Source organism: Diabrotica undecimpunctata, chromosome 7 (assembly GCF_040954645.1).
Source record: "Diabrotica undecimpunctata isolate CICGRU chromosome 7, icDiaUnde3, whole genome shotgun sequence".
NCBI classification, from domain to species: domain Eukaryota; kingdom Metazoa; phylum Arthropoda; class Insecta; order Coleoptera; family Chrysomelidae; genus Diabrotica; species Diabrotica undecimpunctata.
In genome coordinates, this window is record NC_092809.1 from 41,509,615 (window position 1) to 41,536,238 (window position 26,624).

A 26,624-nucleotide genomic window follows, 5' to 3' on the forward strand; every position below is an offset into this window, starting at 1 on the left:
AGAACTTCACTTTCTTTTGTTTCTTTACATCTCATCTTTAACTTCCTCCATATTTCAAACAACTCCTTTGCTGATTCGTCACCTGTCCATTCACCCATTTCAGCACGTTTAAATTCTTTTCTTCTTTACAACGGAATTAGTGATTTAAAATAAAGAAAATGTGGAATCTTAAATTCAGTGGGTTTATTTCTACTTATATTATTTTTCTTGTTTTCCCCCAAAATTCTGGAAGGGTCTTGCAGGCATTTGCCAAAGTCAATAGCATCTACATTCTTCTTCTTCTCGTGCCACTCCTAGCGGAGATTGGAAATCATCATGGCCACTGCGACTTTGTTAGCAGCACGCCTAAAAAGTTCAATCGAACTACACCCGAACCATTCACGTAGATTACGAAGCACGATATTTTTCTTCTTCCCACACTTCTTTTGCCCTTAATTTTGCCCTGCATGATATTTCTTAAAAGTTCGTACTTTTCACCTCTCACAATGTGCCCCAAGTATTCCATCTTTCTAGTTTTTATCTCATTTAGAATTTCGCATCTTTTGTCTAAAGTTTGGAGTACTTGCTTGTTAGTGACGCGGTCCATCCATGATATTCTGAGAATGCGCCTATAGCACCACATCTCGAAAGCTTCGATGTTTTTTGTGGTCAACTGTTTTAGTGTCCAAGCCTCTACTCCAAGCATCTACATTATAGGGATATAATACACACTTACGAAATCGGTTTTTAAATAAAGTGGTAGTATCACGGCACCATCTACTAGCCGAAGGTTAAAACAATACAGGAAACCTATTACATAGACGTTAAGATTTACAGGTATCTTATTTTTAGCTTTAGAGTTATCTTTGGTCAATTACTTGTTGTTGGTCAATTACTGGTTAACTCACCCTAACTTGTCCGGAGACCTGAAGATGACTAGACAATTTTAGTGGCTGAAAACGGTCGTCCTAAACTAATAAAATAGATTGTGTGTAAGTCTAATCTAATCCAGCAGGACATTTGAATCGTGGAATTTGAATTTGAATTTCTTAAATTTCCGTTCCGTAAGTACCTTCCACATAGTATTAGAAAACTTAAAAAAAGATGAGTGAAATCGGTTAAGTCGTTCTTAAGTTATGGCGCGACATAGGTTATTAGTGATTCGTTTTTGTATAATAGATACCTTAATCTTTCCGCATACTATTTAATGCAGATTTCGAATGTTTCATTTTGCAGTTCACGTGAGCTGTACCTACTGTACACTACGTGCAGGTTCGACCCTGTTGCGCAATTCAGTATAAAATTAAAATACTCAATGTTTTTGAGAGTCATTTTTTTTCGATAATGCTTATCTAAAGGTTTGTTAGGTTTTGCACCAATTCCATCTAGTTTTGTGACTTTAGTTACCACGCACTAATAATTTCTCGATACAAGAATAAGAATATTAAAACAGTTTTATACTTGAGCATGCTACAACACAAAAAAGACGAAACAGGATAAACAGTTAATATTATTCTTCGATTTTGGATACTTACATCTTTCCTAACTTTATGCAACAGTTGATAGCAGCCGTAAGACTCTCCTTATCGATCGGATTCAAATTTATATTCTCCAAATACTTATTTATCAACGGTATGGCAAATTTTTCTTTGCTCGATCCTTCGGCAGTTGCTAAATTCAGCGCTTCCGCCCATCTACCTTGATCGCTGAGGTAGAAGAGCCTTTCGGACCAGGTTCTCAACTTGACCATGTGTACAGCCCTTGTGCCCAAAACCAACAGTTGATCTCCGCGACTAGATAAACTATTGTAACAGGCGCGTTCACCTAAAAATACGTTATTAAGTTATCAGTATAGTAGTCTGATCAAATAAAATCAAATTGTAATTCTGTACAGGTTGGAAAAATTTTTATATCAGTTTAGGTATAAAAATATTTTCAAGAAAGTATATGATTTATATAACAGGATCTATATTTAAATGATGAAAAATGGCTAATTTTTGCACACCATTTACTTTGCAGGAAAACTTGCATGATGTTACCAACAAAAGCAAAACAACCAAAGCAAAAAAAATTGGTTGAAAAATAATCAATATAATCAATAGTTTCTAAGATATTTAATTTGTTTACTAAATGTTACTATTTTTTCAACTGAAAAAACGTGGTTGTTGCCGATAGAGTATACACTTTTATAAGACCCTTTTCTGTTTTTATTTTTATGTATATTTTCGACAAATGCATTGAGACATATGACGAGAGGGCAAAAATACGCATTATTACAACTTATTATGAAAGGCAAAATCCGAGGAAAGCGAAATGTGGGAAGACGAAGAATATCCTGCCTTAAAAACTTAAGGGAATGGTTTGGATGCAGTAGTGCAGAACTTTTTAGAGCGGCAGTCAACAGAGTCCGCATATCCATAATGATTTCGAACCTTCGATAGAAGATGGAACTTAAAGAAGAAGATTGAGAAATCAAAATTTCAAATTAACTCCCTTCCAAAATGGCGTTTGAAAATTGTTCCAATTTGTTTATAATTTTGAAATGCCGTTTCGATATTCGTGTTCCTGAGAATTTTTTAAACATTTAAAAATATAAAATATATGCAATATTAACATTTAAAACTGCGTGAGTATATCTATCAACCCTACTACTTGACAATGAAAAATAATGATTACCGTAGAGACCTTAAATGAAAATTTTTAGCATGAAAAGTGGTGGGCGAAGTAGATTCAGGCGCTCAAAATTTGAATGCAAGACTTCCAATGAACCAATTTCAATGTTTTTTTTTTAATTTAGGGTAGCATATAAGAATAACATTTGCCTGACCCTTTTTGCAATAAACATTTATTAATTTGTTATAAACAATTTTTTTAAATTTTTTTCTCTAATATTGTGATAATTAAAAATGGGCACAAAAGATAACCGCGAAACTAGTGAAACAAATTTTTATATTAAAAAATTAACAAAATAGTACTGAATTAACACTAAACATTTTTTAAAGAAAAAACTTTATATTAAAGAAAAAAAAAATTATAAATATGGTTATAGTGAGGCGATGATATGTCTTCTCTCGTCAAACCTAACCGACAGAAGGTTCAGAGCTCCGATAGGGTAAACCCTGTCCAAAGCTGGAGGTAGGGAGGCTGGTGTAGTACTGGGAGTGGTGTTGGCGCCATATATATACACAACGGACACCGCAACCGAACCCAGACCGTTGCTAATTAATTCTGTACGCAGACGATACAGCGATAGCTGCTAACAGTACCAACCTATCTAACAACAAGACATTTACAAAGGATACTTAACGAACTACAAAATTTGTGTGTATAGTGGAAGACAGCTGCCAATCCTGACAAAACATAGGCAGTCATGTACAAAAAAAGAATAGGCGAACCAAATGGGGTTATATCCCTATTCGATACGCAAATCGAATAGTCGAACTATGCCAAGTATCTACGCGTAACGTTGGACAAAAAGCTGACCTTCACAGAACACGTGAAACAAACGGTCAAGAAAGCTAAAATAATTAGAAGTCAACTGAGTCAACGAGTAAACTGAGATTCAATACAAAGATTAGGATGGCAAACATACTGGGTGGTGGGACACACTTGCAAATCCAACCGAAAAAAAAAAATACAAATAGTCTAGAACCATATGATCAGAGAGGCTCTGAATATACCTAAGTATGTTCAATTCAGGTAAGTATTTAGGGACTCAGAACAAAAGAGAATTCGAGAACAATGGACAAAAAAGCACAGGTGATTTTCAACGATCAGTTAGATCCGAGTAGATTATTAAGAGAGTTGAGACCATAAAGAAATCCAGAGGACAGTACATAGGCGGCCTAGACAGCAGCTATCTGGATATAGAGAACTTGTGTCAACATCAACTTAATAAATCATGATTTTCATCTAATTTAAAGGTTTTTAACCTAGTGTTAAAGCCACAAAAAAACCTAGTTCAGTAGCTAGTTTCAACTACTTTTTAAAATGTTTCATTGATGATGGTCCGACTAGACCGAAAAAGTTTTGGAATAGTTGTAGTCCTTTTGGATAAATTTTAATTATTTTCAATAAAATAATATACCATCATACATCAGAAGTGTTTACTTCTTTGTAAGTTTTTTTTTAAGAATGTTCTTGAAGAACAATTTCTAAAGTGAAAACCAAAACGTCAAATTTTAAAATAAAATTGTGGTGAATTGCCAATAAAAATAGTAAATTATATTGTATATGTATTCGATTATTAAAATAACAACCATACCTGCTAAAGCAAACGCCTCGCTGACACCTCCACCGACAGCCAGAGCCTTAAAATGAGCCGAATTGTAAACCAAACCTGCATTAGATATCTCCAAAATTTCCAGCTCCCGCTGATTCCTCACTTCGACCAATCTTAAGTTCTCGCTGGTGTCCAAAATCGCTAAGTGTCTTGTACCCAACCAATGCAGAGAGTTCATAGTGTACGGCACTTGGATTTTTCGTAATGGAAGCAACGTTATCCTGTTGTTGTTGTAACCGTGCGTAACGACCCGGGTGTAGTGTAGCTCGTTGCCTCTGCCCCAAGCCAGAACCGGCTGGAATGATTTACCGACGGAGACCAATTGCCACGATATTAGGGGTAGAGAGGTTGATATTCGAGGTAGTTGTTGGCTGTAGTACACTTTTAACTTTGGTCGCACAGATATCACTATTACCTAAAAGAATTATCATCTAGAGATAGAATGATTAAAATGGTAATGTATAATGAGTATGCAGCTCGAACAAATTGGTCGAATTAAAAAGATAAAGAAAGCGCAAAGCTCTTTCAACTCAAAATATTGCTCTGATAGACGTAAAATTACACATTTAAACTAAAATACAAGCAATTTTATATATCGACGGCGGAAAAGCAGAAACTCGTAAGTGGCAAGATTATGATTTTACAGAAGACCAAAATAACAGTATCATTTTTCATTTAAGGCGCATTATTATGTTTTTTTGTGAAATCAGATTACCTTTGGCATTGTTTAAAAAAGAATAGTTAGTCAACGCCATAAATAAATTTGTTTGACTCTAATTGAGACTATCACTAGATGTCACCACTCTTTCTGTCTCAATAGATTTTATTATACAAATGTTTGTTTGATTTACGTTATATTAGATGGTGCTATGTTAAAATATTAAAGACTAAAGTGAACGTCCATTTTTGTTCTCCTGAATTAAATCAACCAGCGTTGCAATATTTTACTGACATAGTGGCAACAGGTTTAGTTACGTGCAGTAAAACCTATAAAGGAATAAAATCTTATGCATAGATTAACAATCTGCTAAAAGCCTTATATATTTATATTTTAATAATTAAGATTTTAATAATAATTAATTAAGACTTATAATAAAAAATCATACATTTTTTTGTAACCAATAGAAAAATAAATGTGTACCCCGGAGGTAAAGGACACTATGTCCATTTTTATCGAAATTTAGATTATTGCACTTTTGAATATAACTTTTCTGGCTCTACACATAGGTAAACCATACTATGTCCAGAGACAATTTTACGGCAAGTTACCGACTTTTTAATAAACACCAAGTTCACTTCCAGTCAGAGGTAAACAACACCATTTGGACTTGGTGTTGTCTACCTCTACTATATGTGTGCACCGTCATTTACCATCCGGACATAGTGTTATGTACCCTTCTACACTTCCCGTCATATAAAACTGGTATACTTTTTATCCCAATGTAAACCAGTGTTCAGACTGGACACAATGGTTCGTGAAACAATTCATTGTTGCCATCAGAGATAACGGAATTGCACTAAATCTAAATAAAAAACAAATAACGTTCAAAAATGTGTTTAGATATTTTTATCAGTAACAACAAAAAACGGTATCTAATAAATTTAATAACCAGAGAGACGGTTGAGTTAACGTCCAAAATATTTGAAGAATTTTTTAATAATGGAGATATGACAAAATACTATTATTTCAGCAGTTTCGAATTATAATACATATATTTAAATTCCACACTTGTTCACTGTAAATGTTATTCATTTTGTATTAATTTCAAATTAAATTTTTAGTTTTTCCAGTGTGTTTTATTTATTTCTAGTATGCCACAACTCAATACAGTTTTGTGCTACACTTTACGAGAAACGAATGAAACCTCTCGATTTGAAATTAAACATAACAATTTAAAGTCGCCTCTAAATTTTTTATTATTTAACATTATTTTTGAATTAAAATATTTTCATAAATTATAATAAAACACGATTCAAGTCCTACTTTTAGCTGGTTTGATATAATATATTCGTTGTTCTGGGAACGTTGCCCTAGAAATAAGAATGACATAATGAAGTTATTTTAGAAGAAGAGAAAGAGAAAGAAAGGTACACAATTTAACTAAGTGCAAACAAAAAGGGAAAAAAGTGTAGTAAATGAATAAAATTGGGTCTGTAATGTTCGCAAATGAAAAATAGCTGGTGGGAAAGAGTATCTCAGTAAAAGAGGCAAAAACATGCCTGCAAAAATGTTAAAGCCTCCTTGCATGTGTCGCATGAAATGCTCTGAAAGATTGCCAGAATACGAAAGACAAAAAATTTTCAACTCATACTGGACTGAGACAAACGTTTCAGATGTTAAAAAGCAATTTATCAGCAACTTACTCTTAAGAGCAAGAAAAAAGGACCTAAATTCTATCATATCTAACAATAATACACTACACTACCATTTTACAGGGAACAATCAGCGATTGAAGGTGTGCAAGGTTACGTTTTTAAACACACTGTGTATATCTAATTTAGTAGTAGTAAATATGTTAAAAAAAATTGAGCCAGAAGGTTTAATAAAGGCTGATCAAAGAGGTAGACACAAGCCAATCAATAAAACTCCTACCGAAACCATAAATAGTATACATCAACATATTAAATCATTCCCAAAGTACGAGAGTCATTATTCCAGAGAAAGGATAAGAGAGATTATCTGGGCACAGAACTTACAATGGAAAAGATGTATCAACTGTACATTGATGAATGCAATGAAAGACATGTAGATCCAAAGCTCAGAGCAAAAAAGTGGTTGTACGCAGATATTTTTAATAGAGACTTTAAGTTGTCGTTTAAAGCACCCAAGAGAAATTTGCGATACATGCAGTATATTCACCGCTCAATTGAAAAATAATCTTACTGCAGATGAACTAACCAGTGTACAGGCTCATCATGATGCTCACCTAATTGAATCTAAAACTCGGTATAACTTAAAACAGTTGGACTTTATAATGGCTAAAGAGTCACCAAAATACAAAGTACTATCTGGTGATTTGCAAAAATGTTTGCCTTCACCACTAACAAACAATTGTATTAGTTTCTACAAAAGGAAGCTTTGGACATTAAATTGTACAGTATATGATGCCAGTGATTCTTCTGTACAATGTATGATGTGGGACGAATCGAAAGGGGCCCGAGGTGCAAATGAAATTGCCTCGTCAATTTTGAAATGGGCTGACAATACAATTCCAGGTAGTCAAGTAGAGGACATCACTCTTTGGACCGATAACTGCTATGGACAAAATAAAAATATAAGTATTATAATGTGCTATTTTTGGATACTGCGTACGTACCCTCAAATAAAGACGATCACTCAAAAGTTTTTACTGAAAGGCACACACATATGGAAGCAGACAGTGTTCATGTTTTAATCGAAAGAAAAAGAAAGAAACTATTCAATTTGGCCATTTTAACACCATGGGACTGGCAACAACTAGTTAGGGAAACATCAGGTAAATACACAGTGCACAATATGGAACTTGCAGATTTCAAAAATTTTAAAACGCTGTTCGATAAGAAATTGTCACCTAATCCTCCTTTTGTAAGTAGAAAAAAGAATGTTAATAAAGACTCTGTTCTACTGTCAACATGTGTTTTCCTACAAGTCCAACAAGAACACATTGGAAAGCTCTTTTATAAGACTGATTTCAATAATCAAAATATGTATGAAGTTCCCAATTAAATCAAGTCTCAGTAATCCCATTACCAATCACAAAACAAAAGTACAATGACTTAATTGCACTACTGCCTTTTGTTCCTTCAGTTTGTCATGCGTTTTATCAAAATTTAACACATAGCGATGTATTATAGCCACAAATGATTACCCACAAGAAGATGAATATGATATGGAGCATCTTTAACAATTTTGAAACTTGTCGTCTATAATTTTACTTAATTATTATAACATTATAATGTTTACCTCTAATAAAATAATAGTATAGGCTGTTTAATGTGTTTGTATTGTTTATTTCGTAGAGACCTTAACATGCAATGCCACATTATTTAAAAAAGTTGTTAGAGGTAAACAACACTATGTCCAACTACACATTTTTAAAAAAATTTTAAATAATGAACGGTAAACTTCAGGTATATAACACTTCATGGAAGTAAAAACGATTATACACACCACAATAATAATATATTAATCTTGGTTAAATATAAAAAACATTTGAGTATTTACTGATTACAAATTTAAAAAATGTTAAAACTGCTCTCCTGAAAAAGTAAGAAAATGGACATAGTGTCCTTTACCTCCGAGGTACCGAAATATATTCAACTATTGTTGTTATTTACGTTTATGTTTCTAAAATAAAGGTATTATTATTACTATCCAGGAACTGATAAATGTCGTGTCTAGAAATATTACGTAACCATATTGTGATTTTATATCTAAATAAGTTAAAAGAACTTAAATTTTTTATTTTATTTAGAAGTATATTACAAAGGTTTGGCGCGAGGTAAGTTAAACATTTTAATCCTATGTTTTGGAAAACATAGAGAAAAACATTTATATGAGAAAAAAATGTTATGCAGTGGAAAACTCAACATCGAAATTAGAACTAGAGTGTTGAGATGCTACGTGTTCTCTGTCCTGTTGTATGGAGTTGGGGCCTGGACAATTACAGATGCGACAGAGAAAAAACTCATTAACTTTGAATTGTGGTGTTATCGAAGAATGTGAAAAATATCTTGGACACAACACATAACAAATGCGGAAACGATACGAAGAATGAAAAAGATATAGAAATACTCAACACTATAAAGAAAAGAAAAATGAGCTACTTTGGTCACATACTAAGAAACGAGAAATACGAATTGATGCGGCTGGTCATAAAAGGGAAGGTGGAAGGCAAAAGAGGACCGGGGAGAAGACGCACGTTCTGGCTGAAGAATCTGAGACAATGGAGTGGGAAAACGTCAATAGAACTTTCCAAAACGGCTGCAGATAGAGTCAAATGGGCCATGATGATCGCCAATGTCCTTAGGGATGGGGCACGTTAAGAAGAAGATGAGAAAAAAACAAAATTAGTTTTTTATAAATGAATTTTATGGGATAATACAATTTAAATAAAATTTTTTTAACAATTAATACCTTATATTTGTCAGCTAAGTAAAGTAGGGCATTAGAAAATATTAAATTTCTGTTTGGGGCAGTACAGCCGTCCGAATATAGGTATAATAGGTAACTTAATATCTTTGTTCAAAAATTCTCCCTCTAGGTATTCTACCAAAAAAGAGGCATACGTTGAAGGTTGGCCTTCTGCTTCTATCTAATTAAACCAATAGCAACTTTTTTTGTTACCAAGTTATACAATGTAAATTTGTAACAACACAATTTAGTCTTATAATAAAGTGCGCTTGCAGGTAATTTGTAACTTCACTGCTTGAACAATGGTTATTAAATGCCATTCTCCTTTTAATCCTTTTTCATTGTCTTGTTCTTTTTCAGGTCTTGCCAAATTTTTGTTTAAAATATGCTTTTCGTATTTTTCTTGTTCGAAATTGCCATTTTTATACATAAACAAATGTCGCGTTGATTTTTGCGAGGCTTAAACAAAGACATTTTCATCTGGTTTGCCATGTTCTTGAATAGTTTTCGAGATAGTACTTTATGATTTTCCTCTTCGCATCGTTTCTCGTAAATCTTGTACACATCAACCCATGACTGAAATATTTGTTCCAGATCTGTAGTCTTCCGACAATAGTTTATTAAGATCAGTTAAAAATAATTTAAAAAAATTTCTATCCTTCTCACAAATATCTTTTCGTTTTGGTCTTGAGGCGATTTCGAAGTCTGTACTGGAACTGATACCTTTTTCTGCCTTCATAGCCCATGATTTCACAGACCATTTCCCCAACGATAATGTATTTAAGTACATTGTCTTGCATAGAGGCACGGAAACATTATTTACTACCAAGTTATAGTGCATAATTTCTTTTCTCGCATATACTGGCAGTATTGGCTACAAAAGTCCTGAGCTGGTCCCAATTCATTTGCGACCAAAATTTTTCTGTTTGGTTCAGAACTCTCAGAACATTTTTTGCTTAACTTTTTTTGCAAATACAACGAGATTGTAAGTGCCTTTTTTCTCTATGGACATCGTAAAATTTGTTTTTCTGGTTTCTGGGTTTCCTAAATCCTAAATAATCTTGTCCGTACATTCTTAACTTCTTATTTAAATGTCTCTTGTTTTGTCCTTTGACCACTTTCCTTTTTTATGATTTCTGTCTTCATCACTGGAGTCATTGGCTACTTCATTACTAGAATCTGAGCTGGAATCTTCTTGAGACTGGTAATCATCTGAATTGTCAATTTCGCTAGTAGTTACTTCTGTGATTTCAAGTGCTTTTGGCCCTTCAACATCTGTGTATGTATTTTCAGTAAAAACCGCAATTTCCTCAAGGTGAGATCCATCTTCTATAGTTTCTAGATTTTGAAGAGTCATTCCAATGTCAACTTGTGACAGAATTTTAGTAGTTGGATTGTCTTAAATGCTGCTATCGTCAACTCAAGGCAATGCCTGCTAACACTTTTCTAACACTTACTTGTAAAATATTATAAGTCTTAAACCAATATATAGCGACAAATAAGCCTGGAAAAGCAATTATCTGAATGCACAGAATCACCTTGTTTATTTTAGCATGACTAAACTGACAATTACGAGGTATTGCATCAACAAAATGGCTGGAAAAAGTTCTAAGGTACCGTTTCCTGTAATTTAAAGTATTCTGTAAATTTTCCCAGCTTTAACTACTGATTAATAGATGCCGCTACTATTCTAAAGCGAAAACCTAGAATAACCCATTTTATGTAATTTTGTCAGTTTCAAGGTCCTGCTTTTCCGCGTCGGTATATAAAAAAATAGTGCATATTTACCTTTGATAGAGTCGCCATAGCTACCAAAACATTGTTGTTGAGAAAATTCAAGTCGTGTCCTCGCACTAGCGGCTCAAAAACGCAAACTTCTCCTCTAGCACCTGAAAACAGACACTTGGAATTCCACGATCTGACTCCCAGTCTTCTACTAAACGAAAGAGAAAACACACACCCCGATGAGTCGCCGCATAAAGCCAAATTACTAAGAAATGTGAATCTTAGTAACAGCACTGCTGTTTGAGGAGCATGTGCATCTGGTAATCTTCGAAGAATATCGCCCGTCGATGCATCTATCATTGAAATGAATCCTCTCTCATAACTAGAAAATGCAGTAAACATTTTTGTTTACATTACAAATTATGCATTTAAGTTAAAAACTTACCCGACCAGAAGTCTCGTTGACTCCAAATTAAATGATATGGCTGAAATTGCACCCTGATCGATGGTGTTGGTGTCATGACAACACCAACACAAATTCTGCTGGCAATCAAATGCCAGAATATATCCGTGTGATGTTCCCACTGCTACATAGTTTAAGCTATTTGTTATTACTGTTGGTGACCCTGCATTAACTCTATCCTAAAACGGTAAAAACATACAATCATTACACAGGTAGTGTTCGATGTAACTTTCAAAATTTTCTCAATCTTTCTAACTATTTTGTAAAAGATTTATTTGTTTATTTAAATTGCTCTACTAACCATAAACACCTAGTGCTCATACCTAACAAACATTTCAACAACAAATAACAAGCTTGATAGCTGATGAAAAGTTGCACTATCTGCTCAATTCTTCTTTACTATAAACTCTTTCGCGCCTGTCAAACACTCTCAATATATTTAAATCCTCTTAAACACTATCAGTCCCTCTTTGTCCCCTTGTTGCTACTGAACCTCTCTCTAACACCATCTTTTGTTTCCGCATATCATCCAATCTCATTAAGTGTCCCATCCATCCTATTTGCTACAATTAGATAAAGGTATTGATATCAGGGGCTCATTCTGTAGCTTTTAGTTCATTATTTATACATCTTACCCAATCAACTGTAGTGTTCCTTCCTCCGTGTATAACCAATAATTTTTCTCTCTCATGTTGACCACTTTTCCAGATATACCTTTCTCCTAGTTCATACCTTGCTTGCGAATGTGACTTTGACTCCTCTTACAGTCATTTGAATTACATCAACGACCTTAACTTCTTATCTTTATATTCCCCATTGCTATCTGGTTCTCAGCTCCAATTCCCTCTGACATTTCTCCTCTATAATTCCTCTGACATTTCTTCTCTCCACTTCTATATGTCTATATTATAATAACGTTGGTGATATTAGGACAAGGTTGATCGATCTTCGTAAAGCTATTGCTCAGTGCACTTACGACATAATAGTTCTGGTAAAAACTTGGTTGTCAACAGACTTTGTGGGTGTAGTAACTAGTAAAAGTCGTGGTGGTGGAGTTCTGATTCTCGTCAAGAATAGCATAAAAGCAAAACAACTAAAAAACAAGTATTGTAGTGTGGAACATGTAGTTGTGCTGGTTTCCTTTAATAATGTTTCAGTAATATTTGGTGCAGCTTGCATTCCACTAAATTCCAGAGATGATAAATATGTAGATCACTGCATTGCTGTTGAAGAGCTGTTGCCTGAGAACCCAAATCTGCCACTATATCTCTTTGGAGATTTCAATCTACCGCTGCTTACTTGGAAACATACCAGCGAAAATGGTCTTAGTGTATATTTTCCTTCTTAATATCTAGCAGTGACTATTGCTGAATACTTTACCTACCTTAATCTGAAACAAGTAAACACTGTGTCTAATCAACATTTAAATTTTTGGACTTAATCTTTACAAATGATGCCTCTAATATTAGAATCGATACTGCAATTGACTTCTTACTTCCTAATAATTTTCACCATACTGCCATATCTTTGGAATTTACTTTTGCTGATTTTTGTCCCTTAGTTTAATTGTTCTTTTATTATTTTAAAAATACAGATTAAGATGATATCAACAACTATGTACTTACCACCAAAATTATGGCATGAAATTTTGTGTAATCTTGATATAAACAGAAGTGTTGAATCTTTTTACCAAATTTTACATGTTATTTACCAAATTCCCTCGATGGTTTTCCCCAGATCTGAGATAATTGATTGTAGCTAAGAAAGTTGCTCATGCTAAATTTAAAAATTCATTGTTTGTTGATGATTATCTTGAATTTTGTGAACTACTATATATATGTAAAAATTTGACAAGGCTTAGTCATAATTCTTATATTTCTCAGATTAACTCTGCGATTATATTGTACCCTAAGAGCTTCTGGAATCACATTAATTCGTTACGATAAGGTCACAGTATTCCTAATAAATTGTTGTTCAATGGTAATGTGGCAGAGAACGGTATTGATATTGCCAACTTATTTGCAAGGAACTTTTCTGAGGTTACAGTAATATAGATTTAAATATTGAAGAACATGCATATCAACAGGTTAATATTGTGGATATACCCTTCATTAAATTTTCTTTTTCAGAAATTTATGATGGAATTTTGTCACTGAAAGACAAATTAAACTGTGGTCCAGACAATGTTCCCAATTATTTTCTAAAAAGATGTGTTCACACTATTTGTGTACCCTTATGTTTTTTAATTAACCTTTCATTGAAATTGCCAAATTGAAAGTTTTGCTATCAACTTGGAAGGATAGCTTTATTACTTCTATTTTTGAGAAAAGGTGTAGAGAGGATGTGATAAATTAAAGGTTATGCTGTCTTCTATCCCTAAATTGTTGGAGTTCCTTCTGAGCAAACCATTGACTTGGTATTGTAATTCTCTGTTGATTAGTCAACAACATGGATTCAGGAGTAGAAAATCCCTCTTGACTAATTTGATCATATACCAACAGGACATTATTTCGGCTTTTGAGAAGAAGATTCAAGTTGATGCCATATATCCTGATTTTTCAAAGTCCTTTAATAGGGCGAATCATGATCTTTTACTTCTCTTACTTAAATGGATTGCTAGTTATCTGAGTAAAAGAGTTCAATATGTAAAGATAAAATCTTCTGTTTCATCTGCTATATCTATCTTATCTGGTGTCCCTCAAGGGTCTCATTTACTGTTAAACCTATTCATTAATGATATAGCTTTAATATTTAAGCATGCCAAATTTTTACTTTTTGCTACTGATCTTAAAACTTTATATGGAGATAACCAGTCAGGCCGACTGTTTTAAACTTCAGGAAGACTTAAACACATTACATAGATGGTCTGCTTTTAATGCTTTATCATTGAATTTAAATAAATGTTTCACTATAACCTTCTCTAAGTCTAGGTCATGCATTGAGTTTTATTATCAGATGCATAGAGTGAGTGAAATTTGATATCTTTGTGTTATATTTGACTCATCATTAACATGCACACATACAAGATATTACAGGTCAGGCTCTGAATAGCTTGAGATTTGTTACAAGGACCTCAAGGGAATTTTCAGTAATGGTACATAGTATCCTATCTTATTCCTCAACTATTTGGTCACCTTGCCCAAGCAAATATTTTTGAGAGTTTGTTCTTGGAAATTGAAATTGCGAGGTCAAAATCTTAACATCTTACATTTTCCTCCACTGTTTAGGTTAGGACCAAGACCTCTTATTTCTATATATTGGGTTTTGAATGGTCTTATGGATTGTTCTGATATTCTGGAATTGCTTGGTCTGAGGGTGGGAAACTTACGCACAAGAGATAGGTCATTGTTTCATATGTTATTTCATGCTACAAACTATGGGTACAATAGCCCTTTGGCTAGACTTCACAGAAGTGAAAATTATTAAAGTAGTTACGAGGCATTTAGTTTTTTCTTAGTTGATTTAACTGCTAACTGTTCATTCCAGTCATTAATTTGTATTTATGTTTTTAAATTGTGTATTTTGTATTTTTATACTATGTATTTTATATTTCTGGAATTAGTACCGTTCGCGTCATAAAAAACTGGTACAACTCTTATTACCGAAAATCATGTTTTTCAAGTTGTGTAAGTTGATCTTGTCACATGTGTCATTCTAATTTCTAGGGCACTGTTGCCAGTTCAACGAAAATATTATAAGAAATCAGCTAAAAGCAGGGCTCTGTGACAGACCGCCAGTTTTGAGTATTCTAAAAACTAAAACATCGAGCATTCTCGATCCCTCAGTCACATTAAATTTGTTTAAACATGCAATCCTAAAAAATTCTCATATTAATTTTGTAATTTTTCATTATCTCAATTAAGTACTCATACCTTGATTTGTATTTTATTATAATTTATGAAAATATTTCAATTCAAATATAGTGATAGATAAAATCAATCTAGACATAACTTTAAATTATTATAATAAAACATTACAGTGAGGTATTGGATCTGTCACTTTATAATCTACGTTGGATAAAGTATAATGTTAGTTTTTGTTAATGTTATCGTTCATATAATAAATAATAAATTAATTTTGGTAGTTGGCCTGTGACTAAACTTATTGATACAAAATACAGTTCGTGTTCGCTAGGTAATTGAAGTAAAAAATTAGAATTAGATACAGTAGATGCGTTCCAATGTTCCCTGTGCCCATAATCTAGGTTTAAAGATCCTTCAAATATTTTAGATATTAGCTGAACCCTATCTCTGGTTATTAAATTTATTAAATACGGTTTTTTATTGTTAATGATAAAAATAATACCTATCTAATAATAACTTTATTTTTTTTTAATTAGATTTAGTGCAATTCCGTTATCTGTGATGGCAACAGCGAATTAATTCACGAACCACTGTATCTAGTCTGAACCCAGGTTTACATTGGGAAAAAAAAGTGTACCAGTTTTATATGACGGGAAGTGTACATATAGGTTGTATTAATATTTAATTAACTGTAAAAAAATTTTATGTATAAAGGGGTTTTCCAGTCAATAAATAAATAATGACAAGATAGGTAAAATGTCTGACACTCTTTTCATTTTTTTTGGTTTTGCTATTAAGGTAAGATCTTCAGCAAAAGCTAAACACTGATGTGGAATAGTGAAAATGGTCCTAGTAGTTTTGATCTTTCTCTGCTAATATTCTACAAGTCAAAAAGCAATGTAAGGAAGGAGTATTAGATCTGTTTTTTTAAAAGCATAGGTTTCTTATCACGAGTTATGCATGGAATTCACTGATCAATACAATGGATAGCACTGAGGTGTGGAAAAATAAAAACAAAAGAAGAGCAATGAAACTTAATGAAATTGCAAATCGCGTGACCACACACTCTGTGGTGTAGTAAACGCAGTCCCAAGCATACTTAAGTATTTCTTAATAAAATTAACTATAATAAAATAAAATTGAATCCCATTTTTCGTAGCTGTTTGTTATTATAATTGGTTGTACTGCAGCCAATTGGCATATTTAACATTTTTTAGTGATGTAATCTTCTGGCTTAGATTTTAGTGTTAATGAAATAAGAAAGAACAGACAGTCCTAATTTCTTTCTCTAAATTCAGATTGATATTCTCCAACCAGATTATCCTCGTTAACACTGTTAAGCTATTCTCTTACTAATCTATACATTATCTTCAAACCAGTTTTCAATAGGGAGACAGTCCTGTAGTTTTCAACCACTACTCTAGCAGATTTTGGTGTATTGGAGATATAAGGGTTCTGAACAAGTCTGGGTCAAATTTCATCTTCTATATGATATGCTAACTTTGACACATATCTCTGTGCTTTCTTTCTTATTTATGACATTGTCATGCTTTTAAGGTAATTTATATTAAAAACTAATATTTGTTTACAATCAAGTTTTACTTACTGCTGCTGAAGAAATCTGGGAAGAAACACCTTGCAGAACACAATGATACAACATAGAATGAAACTTATTAGTCATGCTCTGAAAAGAATGTAAAGAAGCACTATCACTGGCCTCTGATTCCATATCCCACAGGATATTTTCAAGTGATGGAGGGGCAACCTGTGGTATGTCACATTCCAAGTCATCAATCTAAAAATTATTGCATTTATTATTGTATGAAAATAAATTCACAGAAAATATATTGTATATACCAACTACTATGCTCAATTTGTAATATCAGCCATGATTCCTCATTTGAGAAGTGTATTTTATCAACTCAATACACTTTGCACAAATATTCCAAATTTATACTTGAAAATTTTATTATATTTAAACAGAATCAGATAAGAGTAAAAAAAGAATAATATTGAATTTTTTTATATGTAAATTTGAAATGCAAATACCACTAAAAATATTGCAAAAGGTTTGTTATCTTCTCCAATTATTCAAAATTTATTTTTTTGTTGAAAATCATTACCATTTAAAATCTATTACAAACATTAATTGCCCAATTTGAGGAACAATTTGCGAGTTTACACCCATTGGAAAAAAATATACATTAAAGGCTACCTCTTTAAAATCCAAAAGGGATTCATCTGAATCTTCGACGTGAACATCTTCGCTTTCCGACCCCATTATTGAAAAAATCTTAAAATTCCATTGATTTGTTTTTCAGAAACTAAAATTTATTTATCTCCTACCGGGTGTTTCTGTTTTAGTTTTGGATTACATCTGTCAGAACTTCGGTGGTGCTTCGGTCTTCGGTGTCAGAATGAAGTGTCACTTAATGACGTTCTTGTCAAAATATTGTCAATGCTGGAATTTGTGAGTGAAATGTTTTCCAGCGGTGGAGATGATTAAGGCACGACGGATTTAAAAATATATAGAAGAGCATTATTAATTTTTATTTACTAATTTAGTCCTAAATGGTTTTTATCATGACAATTATTGTATGTAGTTTTTTGTTTAAACACAATGCCAGAAGTGAACTAAAGGTGACTAAACTCCACACATACATTCAATTTTTATAGACAAAAAACAAATGTTTAAGGCAAAAATAACAGCGAAATAAGTCCTCCATATTTTAAACAGTGGTTCTCTAATCATAGAAAAATCTATAGAAAAACATTACATACACATTAGGTCGCTAAAATCCTTTAGGTAAAGTTTGTTTAGCAGAAAATGATTGACTTCAATTAGTGCGGTCGTAAATATTATTAAATTTATCTGACTTGGCCCATTGTTAAGACAGGTCCAGAGCGATAAGCAAACGAGGTAGACAGAGTTGGTCTTTTGACAATTAACACTGACTAGACGGTACTTCTGTATTAAAGCAAAGGATCCACAAAATTTACAATAATTACTACGGCAAAAACAAAAAAACGGATGTAAAATATATTGCTTTGTCTTATATACCCGAAATTAATATTTTCAAATTAATTTAAAAAAAATTAAATCTATTTTAATTGCTAAGATTATAGAAAAACAAACATTAATAAAAATTTGTGGTTATGAAAAGAACCGTTTTTTTTAATCGTAACATTTGTAGATTTGGTGACAGTATCACTCAACACATAATTCTGTTTCGCTATCGCTATCCTCATCTAAATTAATTATGATCGGTTCAATTATATTATTATCTACATGAACATATGAATTTTCTTTACTTATTATGTGTCGGACTAAATTTCTCCTATCAACCTAATAAGACACGAAATACGAAAAACATAATTTTCCAAAACAAGAGAACAAATTATTTAAAATTGATATAATTACAATGAGCATTCTTTATTTTTATGAAAAAATAAAATAAATTCCATTGTATTTTTTTAACATTTTTTAAAACTTTTTTCCCATAAGAACCCCCACCTCTGGTAGAAGGAAAAAATTATATTTCTTTAAAGTTTATACCTACCAGTGCCATCTATGGATGATTGAGAATATTATGCACATTATGCAGACAGAATTGTCAGTACTGTCAAAACCACCTGTAAATTGTAAATAAATATTTAATACTTAAACCAACTCAAACTACAATAGATAATATTTTAAATGGAGGAAAATAATTATTCGTACTATTTAGAGTTATCCACAGATCCAATAAGATTTGAAGCAGTAAACCAGTTGACAAATGTGTTTTTTGATGATTCAAATAAAGATGTAAGTTCCTATACTATTACTTAGGATAAGGATATTCTTATATATTTTTTAAGGTATTTGCTGTGCGGTCTGGAGGAGTAATGGGTGTAGTGGTAAAAAACGCAGACGAATTTCAATCTTTAGACTTTAGGATGGAAGATCACGGTCCTGTCTTGTCCATGAAATTCTCCCCTGATCACAAAATTCTTGCTGTGCAAAGAACTAGCAGTTCTGTAGAGTTTATGAATTTTAATGGCACAACACTTGATGTTGAGTATACGCAGGCTTGCAAAAAGAGTTCTAATATATTAGGGTTTGTCTGGTCTCAAGTAAATGAAGTTGCCTTTATAACAGATCATGGCATAGAGTTGTATATGATTATACCAGACAAGAAGTCTTTGAAACATTTAAAAACTACCTCGGCGACAGTTCAGTGGTTTGTGTGGTGTAATGTTAATAAAATTGCACTGTTAGCTTCAGCTCATGGGTCACATTTACTGCCTGTAGTTATTAAACAAGGAACAATTAACAAGTTATCAAAAGTTGATAGTAAGTATCAATCTAATGTAACTATTTTATTGCAAGTTAACCATTTAAACCATTAGAGACAATACAACTACATCAAATATTTGATTTTGAAATATATTTCTGACTTGCTATCATTTCTTGTAAAATTAAAAATTGCCTTCAAGTTTCATATTTTTAATTTGTACATGATTATAATGTACTGGAGATCAATATAGTATAATAATATCAGGTACCATGTACCAAACATTGATCTATTTATGAAAAACAAATTGTAAAATTCTGTAGATATTATTTACAAAAAATTCTGTATTTAGAAATTAGATTTTAATGTAAATGTCAAAAATAACATTCCTACTTTTTATATATACATGTTTTCAAGATATTGTGTTTGTAAATCAAGATATTGAGTTTGCTCTATCAGAAATAATGCTACTTCTGGCGATGCTGGAGGTAACAGATCACTGTTAATATTTTAGAGGTGTAAATCAGCCACAGTTATCACACAGAAATTGCAATTTTAACCCTTATAGTGACATAATTTTTAGCTGAACCAAGTAGAATGGCCCTTGAGAGAGACATAACTTTAGGAACACTGTATGGTACACCTGCAGTCTTAATATTAAGGCATCAAAATGGACCAAATGCCGCTGAAGTTCATATTCACACTTTAAGTGGACCTGGACAGTCCCCACTTAAGACACATGTTTTAAAGTTGGGGTTGTCAGGACGGTTTGCTATTAATATTGAAGATGACATAATTTTAGTCCACCATCAAGTAAGTACATTTGAATTTTGTCCAGTTACATAACATTTAATTTATATTTCTCTATGTCTATACTGCTAGAAGAATCTATTACTACTGTATCTATATATAGGTTATTCCACAAATATACAACTGTTTTGGATTATTTCGACAACGAATATTTTACTGTGCAAGTAAAAGTATGAAAGTAAATTGGTCTAACTATTATTCCAATAAAAAGGATCTACTGTTAGTATGACATATAAACTAAAATTATTTCAGTTAATAGATGTTCAGACACAAAATTTAGTGAAATTTAATCCGAAAATAACAAAAATTTTTACGCAAATGTGTTCATCAGACATTTGGGTTGGTTTTCGGTGAAATGTAAACACCAAAGACGCGTGCCGGCTTTCTTTGATATTACACTATTTTATTACTTTATTAGGTACTACAACTGTAATAAAAAGAAATATACTATTTTTAATATAAATGAAAAGAAATTGGCAAAACGATGGTTCAGGAACCAGAAAAAGAATCTAATATTTCACTTTGTTAGTTTTAAATATTTGTTTGCTTTGAGTGGATGTACTCTGAAAAGTTCCGAAAGTAACTGGTATAACATATCGGCTATTGATAGTTAAAGTACTGAGTCGTTACAGATATAAAAATGTAACGAAAATTTACATACAGTTTCATATATCGCCGACTGATTTTATTTTTAAAAACCGTCCGTATAGAGGTGTCCGGTGAAGAGAGGTGTCCGTTAAGAAAGAGTTTAGTGTAGTGTATTTGTTTATTGAAGCCAAAAATGCTGAGACGTGTTTTAGATGTAGACAACTTTAAATTTAATGTACTTTCTTATTTTACTGCTGAGAAAACCAACGGGGGCCCTTTGCGACCAGTTCACTCTGTACATAAACGTGTGTGTGATGCACTCTGTATTAGTGAAACAAAACTAAAGTCGGTTTTGCAAAAAACAAAAAAAGTGAACAAAGTGAACAAAATGTCGCACAATATAAATCTCGCCGACAACCAAAGACTATCGATCTTTACGAAGATTGCAAATTTGAAATCCGTGAGACAATATGTAAAATGTGCGAAAAGAAATAAAATTAGAGAATAAGTAAGTTTTTTTGTGTTTTTAATACTAATTGAATATTCGACTAAATAAATTACACTATTTAATCACTTAGGTATTGTTACACTTCGTTTAAATCATTTAATTTAAAAACCAACTTGTATACAATACTAAACTTAATGATAGTAATTATATACTTCAAAATCTAAATTACAACTACTGTTCTATAAACTATCAACTCTATATTTATATCATGACTTGATATTTAAATCTAAGGTTTATATTTGTCATCAGTATTTTAAAAATTTGGAGAATTTACTATTGTACAATTCAGCACATTGGACCAGTTAAATCGGTACCTTAAACCGAATTTAAAACAGTCGTATATTCGTGGAATGGAGTATATATATATATATATATATATATATATATATATATATATATATATTCAGGGATTCTACAGTATTCACTACCTTCCCTCGCTCAACCGTTTCGCTCTCTCTTTTGTCCCATTCTCCATTGTTTAGGCCTCTCTTACTCATAGTGCCGTCTACTTCGTTCCTCCAGGATTTTCGGGGTCGTCTCCTTTTCTCCCTTCCTATGGGGCTCCATTCAGTTATTCTCTTTATCCATCTGCTGTCGCTAGTTCTTCTTACATGTCCATACCACTTTAGTCTTTTTTGTTCTATATATGTTAGTATATCTGTTTCTATTGATGTTCTTTGCTTTATTTCGTCATTACTTCTTCTATCCATTCTTGTTACTCTACAGCATCTTCTCAGGCATTCCATCTCTGTTGCTACTATCTTACTGCTGTTTTTCTTGTTTATGATCCAATTTTCAGCCCCATATGTCATAATACTTTGCAATAATGTTTTATAAATCTGTGTTTTTGTCTTCATATTTAGGTGTCTATCCCACCATACTGAATTAAGTTGTCGGATTGCTGTTCTTGTTTGTCCCAATCTTTGTGTAATTTCTTCCTCTGCTGTTGCCTTTTTCGTGATTATAAACCTCAAGTATTTGAATTTATCCTTTCGTTTCATTGTTACATTGTCATCAATCTGTAGATCTTCTATGTCTTCTTCACTTGTAGATAGGTACTCTGTTTTTCGCGAGGTTAATATCTATGCCAGCCTTAGTATATTCTTCTTGTAGTTTCTTCATCATGTAGCTGAGGTCGTCTTGGTATTGGGCAATCACTACTTGATCGTCTGCAAAGTTTAACATATATAGGTATTCGTTCCGTACCAGTACCCCCATGCCTTCGCATTTTCTTTTCCATGTAGTCAAGGCTTTCTCTAAGTATATTTTGAATAGGGTTGGAGATGTGGAACAACCCTGCAGGAGTCCTTTTGTTGTGGTGAAGTCTTCTATGATTTTTGTTCCCATTTTAATTGACACTTTATTTTCTTTATACAGAGCTTTTGTAGCTTCTATGAGTTCCATCTGTTTTTCTACTTTGTACATTGCCTCCCATAGTTCTGACCTTGGTACAGAGTCATACGCCGTTCTCAGGTCTACAAATGCCAAATGTATTCCCGATTTTGCCTTTTATCGCTTGCTCTATCTTTTCTCGCAGTATCTTCCGATATAATCTTCCTATTGATGATATTAGATACTACTGTATCTAATATTGATATTTTCAACATATTACAAAATCTTTTACATACTGTAATGTTTTTTTTTATTAATTCTAATTTATTGTTCTTATTTTAATTTACTAAAACACGATAATTTATATCAATTTATTAAACCACTGTACAACAATTTATTTGACTAATAATTACATAAGTAATTTATCTATACGAACGTTACAATTTAAACGCGGCGCGAATCTTCAAAATTAACTGTTCTTTTCATAACAAAATTCCTCTATAAATATAAAATCCTGTTATTCGAGAATTACGGTGAAGCGGCGATCCCCCATCGAAGAAACCAGAAGCTCAGACTGGTTTTATTTGGCCTAGGGAGACCCGTCGATCTTCTTACTAGAAAATACTCGAATGAATAAGTATATTAGTAATAAACATGTTTACCGTTCTGAGTCATACGACACGTCACCATCTATCGTAACAATACTTTACACTTCATCTACTACCAAAACATTTTAAAATGTGTAGGAATATTTAATTATTGAGATTTTTTATGAATAGCATATTTTATGAATAATAATCAAATTTACCCTTTTTACTTTAGGATAAATAAATTCAATTGTTTAAAAACTATTCAATGAATCGTTTTGAATTTTTATCACATATTGTCCAGTACAAATTCCTCATTTGGAACCAAAATTAACAGTTGTAAAATCATTTTTGCAAAAGTTTAAAAGTTTTACTTTACTTTTTATTTTACTTTACTTTTGCCGCAGCTCATTTTAAAGATTTTTCAATAAACTCTGACACTTTTTTTAGTTTTTTTCTTTGATTATGCGGCGTAAACACTTCCACAAAGTTGCTCTACCACACTTAATTCCAGTGCATCTGCATTGAGTTTATTAAGAAAGTTGTCTAATATCGTCACTGATTCTTCTTAATAGCGTACACTCTGTGACGAATTATGTCTTCATCTTCACTATCAAAATTCCTATAAACACTGCTGTCACATCTTTTACGTTTATCCTAATTACTCCAGTCGTCAGAGACGAAAAAGTCAGTGAACCTCTAAAAATCATATGAACAAGCTGAATTTTGCCGAGCATATTAAGTTTGGGACCACAAAAAAGTTGCATAAAAGTTTACCACTTTTACCCTCGGGATTCCCTCCAAAACCCCCTCGCAGGGGGGTAAAAACGCAAAAAAATCAATTTACCAAGAATCTGTACACCATAGAAAAAAATATTTCAAATAAAAAATGTAGCTGAGATAATTTTAAACAAAAATGTTTATTATAAGCATTTTTTGTGTAGAGTGAACCGTTCTCTTAGAAATGACGCTTGAAGCGACTGTCGATTTTGCATGTCAGTTACGTGCGCGAAATCAATGTTCAGTAAAGTTTGTATCAGCTCGACGGTAAAAATTCGATATCTTTTGATACAAATGTCCTATCGACAAGAATCAATATGCGTTTTAAAGGTAAAGAGTTCAGCTTTCGTATGCAGTTTTTGTGTTTTGCCGCAAATAAACTCAGATTTTATACAGGTGTTAAATAAATAAACGTGACGCGGTTTTTGCCATTTTTTATCATTCTTACGAGATCAATACAATCTATCCCTTTTATTGACCGGTCACTATAAAGTTTCAATTAATAGAGCCTAACCTTTAAAACCTATAGTATGACATTTTAGTTTTGAGTTTTGGCAAGAAATGTGAGGCATTTGAAATATGCTTAAAAAACGCTGGATTTAAACTTTCACACAACAAATGATCTAAAACATTTAAAACTTTTATTTTCAATTACACTAGTACGTTTTTCAAAAGAACAAAACTTCTGCAATAAACTACACCCAAAACCGTCTAAAATGTATTTCCCGTTACGTGTGATCGTTTGTAATGCAAAACATTAAATTCTGCGTTTTTTATTCATATTCCAAATGCCTCATATTTGTTATCACAACTCAAAATTGAAATTTCATGTTATAGGTTTTAAAGATTTATCTCTAAAAATAGATTTTTTTTACAACTGGTCAATGAAAGTGATACATTTTATTGATCTCACGAGAATCGTAAAAAATGGCAAAAATCGCGCCACGTTAATTTATTTAACACCTTTATAAAAACTAAGTTTATTGTCGGCAAAATAAAAAAACTGCATACAAAAGCTGCACTCCTTGCCTTTAAAACGAATCTTGATTTTTGTAGATAGGGCATTTGTATCAAAAGATATCAAATTTTTACCGTTGAGCTGGTACAAATTTTATTGGACATTGGTTTCGCGCAAGTAACTGACATGCAAAATCGACGGTCACTTCAAGCGTTGTTTCTAAGAGAACAGTTTATTCTACACAAAAAATGCTTATAAACATTTTTGTTTAAAACTATCTCAGCTACCTTTATTATTTGAAATATTTTTTTCTACGGTGTACAGATTCTTGGCAAATAATTTTTTTTTTGTTTTTATCCCCTTGCGAGGGGGGTTTTGGGTGGCCGCCCGGGGGTAAAAGTGGTAAACTTTTTCGTATCTTTTTCGGGGTCCCAAAATTAAAATTCTTTGCAAAATTCAGCTTGTTCGTATGATTTTTAGGGGTCAACTCTCCGACGACTGGACTGGTAAACATAGAAATTCAGGTCCGTATTCAGTTAGTTATGGAATTTAAAAGTAAATTGTATAAACATATTTTAAATAGTCAAACACGTGTAGTTCAGGGAGCATATTAAGCCCAATACTATTTATTTTATATAATATGGATATAGAAAATTGTATTAATAGCCCAACAAAAATTATTCAATATGCTGTAGTAGTTTATACAGCCCACAAATCATTGGATGTATGTAAGAATAATTTTCATCTCTCAATTAAAGCTGTTCTTAATCACTATGAAAATATTGGTTTAGAAATATCAGAATCTAAAACAGAAATTTGTATTTTCTCTAGAAAACATCAAATCCCACAAGGTCATCTGGAAGTAAGTCAAATTCAATTCCCTATTAAAAATTGTATAAAATATCTCGGTACTTATTTAGACAGAAAACTTCTATGGAAGGATCAAATTTAAGTCATAAAAAAGTCTGAAAATGCAATGAACATTCTAAGAGCCTTTTGTAGAACTAACTGGGGCGCTGATCCAAATGTAGCACTTTTATTTTACCGTACTCTGATTCGTCCCATTTTCGATTACAGTTGTCATTTATATGGAACTGCCGCAAACACACATTTAAATAAATTAGAAATACAAAAAAATAAATGCCTTCGGCTTTGTCTTGGATATTTGAATTCTACACCTGTTAATATAATGGAAGTTGAGGCGATAGAAGATAGAACCACCTCTGAAATTTCGACGGGAGTTTTTAAGTGATAAATTCATTACTAGAGCCATACGGAAAAATACTAACTATCTACAGGATATTCATATTTTATCAATTTTAGATCTAACTCATAAATATTGGACAAAGAAAAAATGTTCTCTTCTGGTAAATAATTACTTGAGGATATCTCAATACCGACATACTTTCTATACGTATGAAA

The 26,624-nt window shown here is 32.3% G+C and overlaps 2 protein-coding genes across 2 annotated transcripts in view; one reads left to right on the forward strand and one right to left on the reverse strand.

Annotated features, from left to right (window-relative positions):
* The window catches only part of Vps8 (vacuolar protein sorting 8), a 45,772-nt gene extending 27,975 nt beyond the window's left edge, over positions 1 to 17,797 (reverse strand). The window contains exons 1-6 of the mRNA XM_072537167.1: positions 17,581 to 17,797; positions 16,972 to 17,160; positions 11,545 to 11,741; positions 11,163 to 11,481; positions 4,244 to 4,676; positions 1,515 to 1,803 (exon numbers count right to left, since the gene is read on the reverse strand). Coding sequence (XP_072393268.1) covers positions 1,515 to 1,803; positions 4,244 to 4,676; positions 11,163 to 11,481; positions 11,545 to 11,741; positions 16,972 to 17,160; positions 17,581 to 17,646 — 1,493 coding nt within the window. The 5' untranslated portion in view covers positions 17,647 to 17,797. The remainder of the gene's footprint in view (positions 1 to 1,514; positions 1,804 to 4,243; positions 4,677 to 11,162; positions 11,482 to 11,544; positions 11,742 to 16,971; positions 17,161 to 17,580) is intronic.
* Positions 17,798 to 18,961: 1,164 nt separating this feature from the next.
* Positions 18,962 to 26,624, forward strand: part of Bulli (regulator of MON1-CCZ1 complex protein bulli) — a 32,781-nt gene continuing 25,118 nt past the window's right edge. The window contains exons 1-3 of the mRNA XM_072537168.1: positions 18,962 to 19,170; positions 19,224 to 19,698; positions 20,223 to 20,452. Coding sequence (XP_072393269.1) covers positions 19,063 to 19,170; positions 19,224 to 19,698; positions 20,223 to 20,452 — 813 coding nt within the window. The 5' untranslated portion in view covers positions 18,962 to 19,062. The remainder of the gene's footprint in view (positions 19,171 to 19,223; positions 19,699 to 20,222; positions 20,453 to 26,624) is intronic.